The sequence below is a fragment of the Pelobates fuscus genome, chromosome 8 (genome assembly GCF_036172605.1).
Source record: "Pelobates fuscus isolate aPelFus1 chromosome 8, aPelFus1.pri, whole genome shotgun sequence".
Classification (NCBI taxonomy): Eukaryota; Metazoa; Chordata; class Amphibia; order Anura; family Pelobatidae; genus Pelobates; species Pelobates fuscus.
The window spans coordinates 165300141-165315919 of NC_086324.1; the positions used below are offsets into that span (position 1 = coordinate 165300141).

The 15779-nt window shown below is 42.9% G+C and overlaps 3 protein-coding genes across 12 annotated transcripts in view; 2 read left to right on the top strand and 1 right to left on the bottom strand.

Annotated features, from left to right (window-relative positions):
- The window catches only part of PEMT (phosphatidylethanolamine N-methyltransferase), a 440725-nt gene that overhangs the window by 308511 nt on the left and 116435 nt on the right, over positions 1–15779 (top strand). The window lies entirely within an intron of this gene.
- On the top strand, positions 1708–5702 carry PLD6 (phospholipase D family member 6). The gene is made up of 2 exons (XM_063429002.1): positions 1708–2163; positions 5233–5702. Exons 1-2 carry the CDS (start codon positions 1761–1763, stop codon positions 5475–5477), a joined length of 648 nt encoding a protein of 215 aa, XP_063285072.1. The 5' UTR covers positions 1708–1760; the 3' UTR covers positions 5478–5702.
- MPRIP (myosin phosphatase Rho interacting protein) overlaps positions 9478–15779 on the bottom strand; it is a 118855-nt gene continuing 112553 nt past the window's right edge. For 5 of the 10 annotated variants that reach the window (XM_063430676.1, XM_063430677.1, XM_063430678.1 and 2 more), the window contains one exon: positions 9478–14854. In XM_063430676.1, the coding sequence (XP_063286746.1) occupies positions 14783–14854 (72 nt within the window). In that variant the 3' untranslated portion in view covers positions 9478–14782. The remainder of the gene's footprint in view (positions 14855–15779) is intronic. The other 5 variants (XR_010085215.1, XR_010085214.1, XR_010085217.1 and 2 more) reach the window with 1 other exon arrangement.

A 15779-nucleotide genomic window follows, 5' to 3' on the forward strand; every position in this document is an offset into this window, starting at 1 on the left:
GAGCAGCCATTCTCAGTGCTAATGGCCTGGATACTTGGGGTGTCGGTACCCGAGCAGCCATTCTCAGTGCTAATAATGGCCTGGATACTGGGGGCGTCGGTACCCGAGCAGCCATTCTCAGTGCTAATAATGGCCTGGATACTGGGGGCGTCGGTACCCGAGCAGCCATTCTCAGTGCTAATAATGGCCTGGATACTGGGGGCGTTGGTACCCCAGCAGCCATTCTCAGTGCTAATAATGGCCTGGATACTGGGGGCGTCGGTACCCGAGCAGCCATTCTCAGTGCTAATAATGGCCTGGATACTGGGGGTGTCGGTACCCGAGCAGCCATTCTCAGTGCTAATAATGGCCTGGATACTTGGGGTGTCGGTACCCGAGCAGCCATTCTCAGTGCTAATAATGGCCTGGATACTGGGGGCGTCGGTACCCCAGCAGCCATTCTCAGTGCTAATAATGGCCTGGATACTGGGGGCGTCGGTACCCGAGCAGCCATTCTCAGTGCTAATAAGGGCCTGGATACTGGGGGCGTCGGTACCCGAGCAGCCATTCTCAGTGCTAATAATGGCCTGGATACTGGGGGCGTCGGTACCCGAGCAGCCATTCTCAGTGCTAATAATGGCCTGGATACTGGGGGCGTCGGTACCCGAGCAGCCATTCTCAGTGCTAATAATGGCCTGGATACTGGGGGTGTCGGTACCCGAGCAGCCATTCTCAGTGCTAATAATGGCCTGGATACTGGGGGCGTCGGTACCCCAGCAGCCATTCTCAGTGCTAATAATGGCCTGGATACTGGGGGCGTCGGTACCCGAGCAGCCATTCTCAGTGCTAATAATGGCCTGGATACTGGGGGCGTCGGTACCCGAGCAGCCATTCTCAGTGCTAATAATGGCCTGGATACTTGGGGTGTCGGTACCCGAGCAGCCATTCTCAGTGCTAATAATGGCCTGGATACTTGGGGTGTCGGTACCCCAGCAGCCATTCTCAGTGCTAATAATGGCCTGGATACTGGGGGCGTCGGTACCCCAGCAGCCATTCTCAGTGCTAATAATGGCCTGGATACTTGGGGTGTCGGTACCCCAGCAGCCATTCTCAGTGCTAATAATGGCCTGGATACTGGGGGCGTCGGTACCCCAGCAGCCATTCTCAGTGCTAATAATGGCCTGGATACTGGGGGCGTCGGTACCCGAGCAGCCATTCTCAGTGCTAATAATGGCCTGGATACTGGGGGCGTCGGTACCCCAGCAGCCATTCTCAGTGCTAATAATGGCCTGGATACTGGGGGCGTCGGTACCCCAGCAGCCATTCTCAGTGCTAATAATGGCCTGGATACTGGGGGCGTCGGTACCCGAGCAGCCATTCTCAGTGCTAATAATGGCCTGGATACTGGGGGCGAGCACTCCGAGCTGTTCTAGTAATTACAGAGGGCACAGGTAACTTGTATTCATCCATTTAGTATTTTAATATTTGTGCAGGTTATTTTGTTGGTGTGTGTGTATATGTATCTGAGCAGCTCTGTGTGCCCCCAATACACTCTGTCCCCTGGTATCTAGAGGGGAAGGAGCTGGCTTTGCAGATAATTGCACTGTCCCTTTAACACCGCTTTCCCAGAATTCCAGGCTCTGGTTCTCCCACAATCCTTGGGGTCACACTTACCTCTCACACAGTTCCCGCGGTTCCTGTGACCCCGCCCTCTTGTTTTCCCGCGGTTCCTGTGACCCCGCCCCCTGTGTTTTCCCGCGCTGGCGCTGAGGGAGCCGATAATGGCGGTGTTTGCGGGCAGTGTGCCGTGGCGCTGGCTGGGCCTGGCCGGTCTGGTTGTGGCTCTCAGCCTGGAGGCCGTGGCGCGGTATGTCCGGGGGAGGCGGCGGCCGCTGTGTGAGGTGCTGTTTTTCCCGGCCCCGGTGACCTGCCCGGAGCCCGCGCTCTCCCCCGGCCTGAGCTGCCCCTGCCCGCTCCCCCACACCGACAGCGCCCTCTCCCGCCTCCTCCGCCGGATCCTGGCGGCCCGGCGCAGCCTGGAGCTCTGCGTGTTCACCGTGTCCTGCGCTCCGCTGGCCCGGGCCGTCCTCCAGCTCCACCTCCGCGGGGTCCGCGTCCGCGTCATCACCGACAGCGACTACATGGCGGCCTCGGGCTCCCAGATAGGGGCCCTCCGGAGTGCGGGTGAGGGGCCTCGTGTGTATAATGTGACCAACTGCTACACCCCTTACTTCCTCTCATACTGACCCCATTATACCACCTCAATGACCCCTTTATATCACCTCAATTACCCCATTACACCCCCTCAATGACCCCATTACACCCCCTCAATGACCCCATTACACCCCCTCAATGACCCCATTACATCCCCTCAATGACCCCATTACACCCCCTCAATGACCCCATTACACCCCCTCAATGACCCCATTACACCCCCTCAATGACCCCATTACACCCCCTCAATGACCCCATTACACCCCCTCAATGACCCCATTACACCCCCTCAATGACCCCATTACATCCCCTCAATGACCCCATTACACCCCCTCAATGACCCCATTACACCCCCTCAATGACCCCATTATACCGCCTCAATGACCCCATTACACCCCCTCAATGACCCCATTATATCACCGCCCTGACCCTCAATGACCCCATTATATCACCGCCCTGACCCTCAATTACCCAATATCACCACCCTGACCCTGTTACCACATTATATCATCCTCTCCTTGCACCAGATACTTTTAATTACATCCTCTCTCTACCACAGGCTCTCCTTTATTACCCAATTATCCCCCTGTCCAATATGCTCCTTTATTACTCAATGACACCCATATCACCAGAAGATATAACTGCCTTCTCCGATACCTCCTCCTGCCCTAATACTTTTTAATGCCCCCTTTACATCTCCAGTGTCTAATATACATGGCATACCACATTACATAAATTGCCTAGTTCTTAAAAATCTACTTCACAGACTAAATGCTTTCCAACTGCAATATCCCAACATATAACCATTTTCACTGGCCCTGATATGTAACTATCCCAAATTCATGGGTGGAGTAATACATTTTAGCATAATTCCACTTGGGGTCAGTAATTACCTTTTGGTGTTTTTATATACCAAAACACTTATAATGGAGGGGTAGCTACTTAACCCCTTAAGGACCAAACTTTTGGAATAAAAGGGAATCATGACATGCCACACATGTCATGTGTCCTTAAGGGGTTAAAGGGACACTGTAGTCACCAGAACTACAGCTTAGTGCAGGCATAGGCAACCTTTGGCACTCGAGATGTTTTGGACTACACCTCCCATTATGCTGTTCCAGCATTATGGGTGTAAGAGCATTATGGGTGATGTAGTCCACAACATCTGGAGTGCCGAAGGTTGCCGATCACTGGCTTAGTGTGTTTGTGCTGGTGAGAAGAATCATTCCCTTCAGACTTTTTGCTGTAAACACTGTTGTTTCAGAGAAAATGCAGTGTTCACATTAAAGGCCTAGTGATACATCCGCTGGCCACTCCTTAGATGGCTGCTAAAGCTGCTTCATTGGGCAGTGCTGCAGAGAAAGCAGCACTGCCATTCAGTGTCTCCACCCTCTGCATGCAGACTGAACTTTCCTCATAGAGATGCATTGATCCAATTCATCTCTATGATGAGATGCTGATTGGCCAGGGTTGTGTTTGACTTGTGCTGGCTCTGCCCCTGATCTGCCTCAGACTATCACTTTGATTGGCTCAGACTATCACTTCTGATGATGTCAGCAGACAGGGGCAGAGCCAGCGGCAACATACTTAAATACAAGTAAGATTTTACTATATTTAGGGAGGGGGAGGGGGGTTGTGTTCCTGATCCTATAGTGTTCCTTTAACTGTTAGGAGATGGCCCCAACTATTCAACCTCCTAAGCCTAATTCTGATTCCAGGAAATGCTGACTCTTAAATGCTAACCATGGACATACTAAACATTTACCTAACCCGTAGAGAGGGAGACAAAGTATAGCTGTTACCATACAGCAGCTAATAGTTGAACCTGCCAACCGTAACCATGGACATTGCTGATAAACCACTACTCCGATTTAAGGAAAAACAAACTCAACATTGGACATGCACTTAATTTGCTGTGGACTGTAATACTGATCATTCTCAGCCAAGTAAACCCTGTCGGAGTAATGACAGTTGCAAACCACAGCATGTCCATCTTATGTTTGGGGGTACACTGAAATTCTGTGCCAATAATAGATATCAATTGCTGTGGTCCCAGACCAGCAACATCTTACCTAGCATGTAACTGCCCTCTTTAAAAAAATAAATAAAAGGTGGGCGAGTAGTGTGTGTTCCCCCTCTCATTGAAACCGCATCAATATGCAAAAGTTTCCCATGTAATATATGTATTCTAAAAAGCTGAGAAAATGCTTGTTTAGCATGAAACCTGATAGATCTGGGTTCTTTTGTTTTGTCCCAAGCTTTTAAATGGAACAGACATTTTCACAGGCTGTGGTATTTCCAATAGCATTTGTTTGCCACTATTTCTGGTTGTATTGTAAGCACTCTTCCAAAAGCGGTTGTGAAGAAGCGGTACTTGGGCCCAGGAAACAAAAACTAGTGTACACTGCAGGAAATATCGCAAACTACAGTAGAGATTATTTTATAAGCACAAGTGAATTCTTCCCTTTGTACAACACAATCTGTTTTCTTGGGATTTTTGTCATCTTTGATCTGACTTTGAACCCAAGGGCATATGTTGTCTTGAAGTGAGGTATCTGTCAAAACTAGTGCTGCCAAATTAGCGAAACATGTCAGCCTTTTAATAAAATCACAATGGCATTTTATTACCGTTTTTAATATTGCTATTAGGAGGGAATACCAGTACCCCAGATGCCGAGTTTGTCATACTGAGCTAGGTGAAGCGTACCTGAGAATTTGAGGATGTAGATTCCACAACATCTCCCTTGTCTGGATACGGTTCTTTCAATATCCTACATTTCACAGTAACTATGCTCAACATCCTTTATGAAAATTGGTTCATGTGGAGTATCTGGCAAAATACTTATGAACTAGTAAATATGGGTGGCACATGGTGCAATAGTATGTATTATAAGTATTCATTTTAAAGATGTATTTATTTTTTGATCAGGTTGTGATGTTTTATTTATTTAATACAAAAACCCTAAAATGTAGTAGCTATAGTTGATGCGTTTGGATCCTAGAGAACTTGCATATCTCATAAAACTCTTTGTATTGCAGGAGTCATCGTACGCCACAACCAGACCTCTGGTTTCATGCATCATAAGTTTGTGATTATGGATAGGACAGTTGTTATGACTGGTTCTCTCAACTGGACCATGCAGGCTATCCACACCAACAAGGAAAATGTCCTCATTAGTGATGACCAAACATTTGTAAAGGCATATCTAGAAGAGTTTGAACGACTGTGGGAAGAGTATGATCCAGCTACGTACGATTTCTTCCCTGATAAAGACCAGAAGTGATCTCTTACCTCAAATTTCAATAGTTTGTTTTACTCCTCTACTTTTGGAGATGTGCACATTACAGAAGATTTCTGTGCAACAGTTGGAGTAATTGTTCCTCATCATGCTAGTTGCAAAATACTGTTTTACAGTAAGAAAATGTTCCATGTTTTGACTGTTGTGAAATACACCAAAGAAAACTCTTGAAGTGACTGGTATTAATAAATCATTTAATCAAAACTGCCACCGGAGGCTTGGGTACAAGGTGTAGAAGAAGTTAGACACTCCACATATACATACATATATATATTAAGTAGACATAACACCACTGAAACCATGCATGCAAAGCGGATTCCACTCCCCCCCCCCCCCCCCATGTGAGTATATGCAACAGCTACAGCTCTCTTGTCTGCAGTCTCTCTAAGCCCTTCCCCTTCTAACCCCACCTACTGTCAGAGTACCCAGTGCAGCTCAATGATATATCTTTGCAAGGCAGGTGCTTTGTGCAATTGCTGCCTCTTGAGTTTAGCTCTACTAAGCTAAACAACCAAGAAGTATCAGATTGATAGCCAGGGGGGTGTGATGCCTCCAATAGAAACATAGAATGTGACGCAGATAAGAACCATTCGGCCCATCTAGTCTGCCCAATTTTCTAAAAACTGTAATTAGTCCCTGGTCTTATCTTATGTCTATCCCACGAATGCTTAAACTCCTTCACTATGTTAACCTCTACCACTTCAGCTGGAAGGCTATTACATGCATCTACTACCTTCTCAGTAAATTGATATACCTGTTAATATCCTTTAACCTTTCCTTGTAAGATTTATCCTGCAATCCATGAACCAATTTAGTAGCCCTTCTCTGAACTCTCATTAAAGTATCAATATCCTTCTGGAGATAGTTTCCAATACTGCGTACAATACTCCAAGTGAAGTCTCAGTGTTCTTTACAATGGCATGAGCACTTTCCTCTACTGCTTAAACCTCTCCATGTACAACCAAGCATTCTGCTAGCATTTCCTGCTTCTCTATTAGATTTTCTGCCTACCTTTAAGTCATCTTAAATAATTACCCCTAAACCCCTTTCATCAGATGTTGAGGTTAAAACTCTTATCAAATATTCTGTATGCTGCCCTTTGGCTTTTACATCCAAGATGCATTATGTGTATCTACATTAATTGTCAGCTGACCATTTTTCTAATTTACCTAAATCTTTTGACTTATGCCTCCTGCAACATCAACCCTGTTACATATCTTAGTATAATCAGCAATGGGGACATGAACATAAGAACTGGACCATGGAGCAATGGAAGAATCACATTTTCTTTTAAATAAGTTGGATGGCAGGGTGCATGTGCATAGTTTACCTGTGGAAGAGATGGCAGAATACACTATGGGAAGAAGGCAGGACATGGGAGGCAATGTTCTTCAAGGAATCCGTGGGTCCTGGCCCCATGTGGATGTTCATTTGACACGTACCACCTACCTAGAGATTATTGCAGACCACGTACACCCCTTTATGGCACTGATATTCCCTGATGCCAGTGGTATTTGAGCTGTTAAATGTGCTCTGCAAACATTTGTGCATGAATGGTTTGAGCCTCATGACAGAGTTAAAGGTGTTGCCTTGTCCTCCAAATTCCCTAGATGGATAGCACAATGCAGATTCATTTTCTCACCTTTATTATTTTTATAAAGCACCAACAAATTATGCTGTGCAGTACACTAGGTGGACAAACAGACAAGTATTTAGTATACAAACACAAAGATAAAGCACCGCACTTACAGCAGCAGTAGCTTAGTATCCAACAGCTCAAAATACATAGTAAAAACAAAGAGAACGTTACCTGCGCTCTGGCCTAAATCCCTTTGTACATTTAAGGCAAGCCTCAAAAGGTGAGTCCTACACTAGCCATTAGATATGCTGAGATCAGCCAAGAATCTCCAGTGAGACAGGAAGGGGTATTTTATAAACCACTTCACATTTAACCCTTTATAGGGCTTCTATACATACAATAAACTTTGCTGGTATCAAAGTGTAAACATCTCTGAGACATGAAGGGGTGTTTAATAATCCCCTACATACTTATAACCCTGAATAGGGCTAGAACACATACAAATCACCTTGGTGGTATCAGCTAAAAGGCAAATTCCTCTGTTGAGACAGTAAGGGGTGCTGCCCCTACATACTAATAAACTTAAGACAGAGTATTTAGTATAACAGACAAGACGGGCTGGATAAACATGAACAGTGTTGAAGCTCCTACTTGAATAAGCTTACATTCTGCTTTTGAGCGTTTAATTTTATTAATATTCCTCTTATACAGAAGTAAAAGACTTACAGTTAGCATGTGTAGAAGCAAGCGTATAGCAGCATTTCAAAAGATATCTGTATTAAATGGTGGACCAAGGATAAACATCCTTGGTTACGGAGGCTTTTCCAAGATTCCATGCCCTTGTGCAAGTTCTTTTTGGCACATTTACTTTCTATTGATACACCATGCTTATGCATAGCTCAGTATTACATACAAAATGGAAAAAAGTTAAAACTTCCCCGAAACATTTTTTCCTAGAGTTTCTTATATTCTCTGCGCAACTACTGGGGAAAAAGAAAAAAGCATGTGTTGAATGTCCATATGGCTAGGATTTCAATTTGTTTCTGGTAATTATGGGACAAATATTACAAGGAGAGAAGTAGGGTTTTAGAGCAAACACTTTGCAAATGTTTGGCTGCTGAGACTTTAATATCAGTTAAAAAAAAAAAAAAAACCCACAAAATATATATTTCTTGAAAGACACCCAGTTTGACACTTCCTTTTATGATCAGGATGATCACTAAGCCAGGGCAGTAGTGTTGAACTGGATCACTGTGAAGCAGTCCAGCGATAGCCTCATAGGGCTGATAGTGGTGTGTCTGGCACAAAGACTGCCTGTAGACCAGAATTAGGAGAAGTCAATAGCTGGTCTAGTAAGAATTAGAATGTTGGGGTGCACTCTGTACAGCTATTTTTAGACGTGTTGTAATTGGCTTGTACTAACTAGGGTCTCATGTGTGCCACCGGTGTGTCTCTGGCAGTTAATATCTGATTACTGATATGGTGCCACAGCAAGCACATGCTTTTTGGGAGCTATTGATGCACTGACATTATAGGAGAGAGGCCCCATTAATTTGCCATGGGGTCAGTTTTGTCTAGCGACAAGGATCGTGCTTCTGCGGTGTTGGTAGATCCATTTCCTTTCCCTATAAGGAAGAGGTGTAATATCAACACTTTTACAATAGCTCCTTCAATAAATGCCATGATAATGTGCTTTCCGTCTAGTGGCAGGTAGCACTTTTCATGGACCTACTCAACATATAAAATTCATATCTTGCTCCATGCACATATATTGAAATTGGAAGTTATTATTTCCAGTAAAAGTAATGTATGTATTGCAACTGCCAAAAACACACCATGATTTGAAAGTTAGTCTCTCCCCCCCCCCCCCCCACCGCTCCCCCCTGCATTTTTTAGATGTACCTGGCATTGGCATAGACTGCATGAGCAGAACAAATACTGATGTAGAGTTACTTGTGTTTGAAGTTCTTGTTTTTGCACTTGTGTAGCAAAGTTTTGTTTTTTTCCTGATCTATCCATATTTCTATCATATCAACAGAACTGATTTATTGAGTAGAACCCTTATTTGTTCTATGTGTTATAGATAGTGTTGCTAACCTACCCAGTTTTTCTTGACATAAAACAAAAACTAGGAGAAAAATCTGGCCTCCAGGTATACATACAGGGTTATTTACTAATGTGAGAATTCAACGTGACTTTCAAATCTAAGGCCAGAGTAGCTGAACTGGAAGCATAGGAGACACTTCTCACATTGGTGAATAAGGCTAGTCCTGTATCCAGACAGATCCCCTCAGAACACTGAGCATTGATGACTTTGGTGGAACCTCTGTGGCCACATTAACACATTAACACATTAACATTAACTTACTGCTGGGTCTATACGTAAAAGAAGGCACATAGACAGCATTGTGAGGGTGGTGCAAAAATAGTTTATTACGATATAGTTTATGTAAAGTTAAGTAATTATATTTACAAAATAAAAATGATAAGCTACAACCACAGGAAACTAGCCAGTCGCACACATCCAGCGGAGAGAAATAACATGACAAAGTGAAATGCAGTGAGCACGTTAATAAAGAAGGACTTAAAAATATTGCCACAAATAAAAAGGAGAATATAAACCATTCATACTAAAATATTATTCTTAGAAATGAGGAGCCTGGCAAACTAATGCGGAGTTTATTTGTAGCTTGCAGCACACAGCGCCTCTATAATCCCCGCTGCGCTGGAGGCTGGCCAAGCATTGCATATATACACCACACTGCACATTGGCAAACGCCTAAAACACTGGGGGGGTTAAAGAGACACACGGCTGCAAGTATTATATAACAAAAACACATATTAGAGAAAGATAAAGAATAATACATCCAGATAGATGATGATTTAAGTCCCTCCGGTATCCCTTTCTTTAGTGTAGGTGGGGAATTTTACTACAATAAAACAAACGTTAAACTTGCATATTTTCACTGTCACTGGGCTGTCCAGCGAGCGCACATAAATTGGCCAGACTCAAGTATAAGGGTTATAAGATCATCAAGATGCTATGATGTCAGCAAATTATTCTACAGGGACCTCGGTCGGCATACTCTGACATTAAAATCTATGGTACCTGCCACACCTATGGCTTGGCTAATCCCACAGTTTATTAGGAGTCTCTGATTTAGTGTAAATGGTTTTGTAGTGGATTAAAAAAAAACTGTAGCCTGGGTCTCCAAACAGGTTGTCCATCAATCAGACATAGCTGTTATTAGAGGGAAAGTAAGGGCTTAGGGAGAAGGGGATTTAAAAAAAAAATGAGAGTTTAATATATAATGGAGAATTTACTGATCATGTTGAAGTTCTTGAGATTGTTCCCAATTACATTTTAAATTGCAGGTTGTTCTGGGTATAAGGGCATTGCCAGTTTAAGAGGACTCTGTGCTATACAGTTTCCAGATTTTGAAAGAGCCTGCAGTTTAAATTGCAACTAAGAAAAGCTTTGCTATGAAATCTCAAACCTGTTCACTTTGGCAACAAGATCGCCATTGCAATCAGTACGTAGATTTATATGTATTAGTAGTGCCCACAAGGTAGAAACAGAGGGCTGTAGAATTACAAATTTAATGATACTTTGACAAAAGTTTGGCAAAGCATCATGGTAAATGTAGTTCTATAACAGTGTTTACATTCTGGCCACCTCTGACTAATACCATAGACTCTGTAACCTTAAACTTTGCAGAGCGTCTCTCTAACGCCCCAAATGCAACCTGACCCATGTAGCATAAACATGGCTGGAGTCTCTCAGGCTCGGTTATTAAAAACATTTACCCCCTTAAAATTCTATGCTGGAGACCATCAAAAAGGATAACACATTAACCTTTCACCATTATCCCCAACCACAGAGAAGTCTGCAGCACAATTGCTCCGTAAAGTATTTACACACTGAAATATCTGACGTCAAGGCATAGATAGCATAGGGCAGCAATGGATTAAACCTTTCCAGCCCGTATCAGCACTAGGGTTCCCTTTAACTCTGAGTACAAGCAGAGTGGGCACTCTTGCACTTAAATAATAATGCCAGTCTGTAGAATGCAGATACCAGGGGCTCACTGCGGCAATAATTACTGGAATGCGTGTGGGAGGGGAAAAATAAAAAAAAAAGAAGAAGCCATTTTTTTTAGTGCTGTGGCATACTGGTCTCAGACAGGCTCTGTACAATCCTCTGGAATATATATTACACGTGAGCATAAAACGCAGGATTCACATTCAGCGAGCTTCTAAAAAATATCAGGACACTCAACGGGCACTAAACTCCAAATATTACACTCAATCCACAAGCTCTATGAAGAAAATTAAACATCTGGTTTAGAGAAGATTAAAAACACAAGTCAGACACAAAACTCACTATTCTCTGGAATTAAGAAATATTTACAGAGTGTTTTCTGAATACTATACAGGTTTTTTATATATATATTTCTTTATCTGGTGTTTAAAACAGATAATCGTTTGGATGGAATCCTGTGCATGCGCTAACATCTTTTTGCTGGAGATTGCAGAACAAAAAACAGTGCCCACTGCAGCAGCTGTCCACTACACAGGAAAGGAGGTGAACCACAAAATTTAAAACCTAAATACATTACAATCATATACACACTTGCATGTGACAGGATGGAAGCCCAGTCCCTGCTCCAGGTAATAACTGTTACGTAGGTGAAGTGAAGGATATAGTAAGGCTGCTAACTCCATTTTTAATAAGAAATGTATCCACGAGAATCAGCTTTGAGGGTATTTAATCTTGAGCCGGTTCAAGTCTTAACTTGAAAGCACATATTTTGGCATTAATAGGCACCAGTGATCAAGTGTTTAGGGCAGGTGAGAACATACAAAAATAATCTCAATAATGCATTGGCTTAACTGCAATCAAAATGTATTTATAACCAATATAATAAAAAGCCTGGTTTTTAATTTGCTATCCGTCCCACTGGCATTATTGCCAATTACTAAATCCCAATCAAATCGAGCAGATTACTCGGCTACATGATGATGTGACGGAGGGATTAGAGAAATAAGAAATCTTTTCATTAAAATCTGCGATTCCAGTCATACTCAGCCAGCCACAGGACTGTTTGGGCATAATGGGAACCATACTTTAGAATCCTTTGCCTATAAAAATCCTTATGGGAAGCAGTGACGGCAAGTAGATTTATTTACAGCAAAACATTTAAATATAAATGTTTAAGGAACAGGAATGTACATTGGTTAACATACTTTCTTCTTATTGTTGGTGACGAAATTTAGTGGCACTATTCAATTACTTTATATACAAAGAAAGTGCTTGCTTATATATGACACCCCAGCACCAATCAAGCTCAGCCAACCATTGGCTAGAGTGTGAGTGCAAAGATCACAGATCTCTAGCAGTGTCCGCAGTCAAACCCCCTGCATGCCTGTCTAGATTTGGGGTACAGATTACAAAAAGCATAGAAAGACATTACCTGAACAGCTCAAACTTAACCCTTTGAGTGCCAGAAGTGTGGCCACCACTATGGAACTCACAGGTTTAATGCTTAGACTGATAAGTAGGCAATACATTGTATTATCCAAGATTAAACTGCATGGGCCACCTATAAAGTACACAAGGGTGATAACCTTTTTTCACATTTATTTAACACTTGGTTCAGAGACGTATTCTGCTGGTCTTCCATTGCATTGCAGGTTCATGTAGCAGCGAGAGTTCTAATTATATTCTTTATTAACCTTTCCTCAGACGTCCCTCCTCACACTCCCACTAATAGACATGCTTTAACCAAACTGAACTTCACAAAAACATGCAATGTAACTGCTCTCAACCTGCTATGATAAAGCACATTTATAAATGCAACAGACAGACACCTCACCCCTCACCCAAAAGAGTTCAAACGTGGCAGTTTCCATTCTCCCTACAAAGGGACCTTTTCTTCTCTGCACTTTTAAACCCTTTCCTTGGGTTGGCATTGCCATAAAGAGAGAGCAGGGAGTTTTGTAGTACAAAATATTGACTCCCCCCATGCAACCTTTGGCAGTGGGATCCTAATTTGCAAAAAAATGTGCTTTATCGACCTCCTCACCCAAAAAAATGTACACTTTCTATAAACGCCTAAAAAAAAAAGCAAACCTTAATTAATACACACTTCCCCCTCTCTCCATTAGTCACTGCGGACTCCCTGAGCTGGACAATGACATCACATACAAGTAACGGACACCACTTCACTTGCAAAATCTCTTCAATCATCTGTGATTGGATAGTCTAATACCAGGAGAGCCTGACACTATAACCTCTCCCATGGAAGACAGTCATATAATGACCACACACTGGACTAGAAATCACAAACGGTACAATTATTAACACAAATGCTCACGATTACTAGAGCTTTGGTATAATCTGTTCACAACTCTGTTTAACAATTTAAGAACCATGCAAGTGCAATGCCTCGAAAAATGCACCAGCCCACAGTGTTAAATAACGTGAAAAATGTCAAACACCATCATGCAATACATCCAAATAATGCAGAAAGCATGATTGTTTTAATGATATATCAACTTTTTTTTCCTTAATGAGAGAAATTATTTTTTTCCTGGCAGAAATTAAAAAGCGCATAAACAAAATCCAATTAAAATGGTTTTAGGATTTGAAAGGAGATCAATTCTGCTCTCGTGAAACTGGATCTGAGCATTTACACATGGTCTGTGTGCATTATATATACAATACATTTCCTTTTTCATGTAATCATGGGTTAGTGGCTTGTAGCCAGTCAATAGGGTCACTGCTTAATTAAGTTATTAGATGTCTATGGGGGGGTGTCACATAGGAAAATCTGAGCGATGTAGTATGTACCAACTGACCTTTAATGGGGTAAAGATAGAGCTACAACGGGGCGACAAAACGAATATCCCCTGACGTACAACTGCAACTCCCTTGATGCTTTGGCAGCCTTAAAAATTACAAAGAATCATGAAAACTGTAGTTCTGCAATAACTATACCTCATTCTTTTCGATTATCCCTGTACTAAAGAAAACACCATAATGGCTAAAAACTATTATTTAGCCTCCACGTGAATCCTATAGATAAATACCCAAAAATGTGCTGATTGCAATTTTTTCTCCTTACAAATTATTTTTTTATGGTGTCCCTCTGAACTGCATTATGATATTTACTGGCTCGTAAGTTGAGCAGAAATCTCATGATGCTTTTTAAGTGCCATGGAAGCGAGCCACATTTTGATCTGGTGAGGTTTTGGGATTCTCCTGTCACATTTGCCTGCCTGTGGTTCACATCCTTGTCCTGGGGCCTAGACAGCTGGTGGTAATGCATGTGAGCTCTGAAGACGCAGGCTCGCGCATGCACCAGTCTCCAAAATGGTTTCACACTCCTGATAGCTTATTGATCGGCGGCTGTGCCTTTAATACTGACAATTTTATCTGAATGAGAATTAAAGCTCGGACAATAACAGCAGACAAGTAAAGTGCCCATGTCCTCTAGTGGGCGGAGGAATAAGGGAGAGAGGGAAGGAGAAAGACACAGCTGTAGATAAGAGTTCCACAGGAATTGACCATGTCAGCACCAGGGTGGCCTGCACATTCAGAAGCCATGAAACATGCAGAGAGTTGCACTGCAGAGGCCCCTGGCGCATGAGAGTTCCGCTCTGCACGTCTATGCTCCTGTTTGGGGGTAGGTGGGGCAACAGCACAAATTTAGTGTTTCTTGATGTCCTGGGATTCGAAGATTTTGAGGCGCTCCTGGACGGTCAGCCCCTCCTTCAGGCTCTGTTTGGGATTAGACAGGAGAGAAAGTCATATACAAGTCCCACATCATGTCTTGCACCAGGTGCCAGAGTCCACAGAACACACGTGAAAGAGATTAGTGCAACATGCTAAAGAGAATAAAGAAATGTTCCTGTAGGTGGGTCACAGGTGACATGTAAGGAGGTTGATGGAAATGGTGGTAATTGTCTTTAAAAAAAAAAAAAAAAAAAAAAAAAAAAATCACAGATGTTGTGAGTCTGGAAACATAAGGAGATTTTAAACTCAAAAAACAGACACACTATTGTGGGATTTCGTGGATGGCAAGACAGACTTCACCAGCCTAGGGGCCATTTTCTGACTTTACTCTTAACAGGTCTAGTCATGATTGACTGAAGACCGAACAAGCCACAATACTAGCCTGGACTTTCACTAAAGAAGGATCGCTAATGTAGATTGATTTTGTTTTTCTTTCCTAGTAAAATATTGAAAACGACTCACCTCCTAGTCAATCCCTTCATATTAAATGTCACTAATTATGTCAGTCCTCGTGCAAAGCATGCATGGATCAGGCAGGAGTGAGGAGGGGAAGGTCTTCCTCTTTTGAGTATCCCAGATTTTCTTTAAAGAGGTTTTCCAAGCACCATAATCACTACAACATGCTGCAATCGTTATGGTGCCAGGAGTTCCATGGCACCGTTCCATGATAAGGATTACATTGTTTGACATTTACGTGGGTTCTACATGCACTGGTCGTCCAGCACTTCTTCACAAATATCATTAAAGTGGAAGTTCTCTTTTTGCATTATCAGATTGCAACTTTGAACTGAATTCAGTGGCTGAACCAGTGGATTTTGTCCATTCAAGGAGTGGAACGGATATTGCAAAAGTGAAGCGTCTTCTTTAGTGAAATCTGTAAAGAAGGGCTGGGCTGTGGGCACCCAGGTAA

What these genes read in the sequence shown, in the direction of transcription:
- PLD6 (XM_063429002.1), top strand. Translation starts at nt 1,761, where the DNA reads ATGGCGGTGTTTGCGGGCAGTGTGCCGTGGCGCTGGCTGGGCCTGGCC. An exon ending in AGGGGCCCTCCGGAGTGCGG is followed by an intron (nt 2,164 to 5,232) that starts GTGAGGGGCCTC and finishes TTTGTATTGCAG; the next exon opens with GAGTCATCGTACGCCACAAC.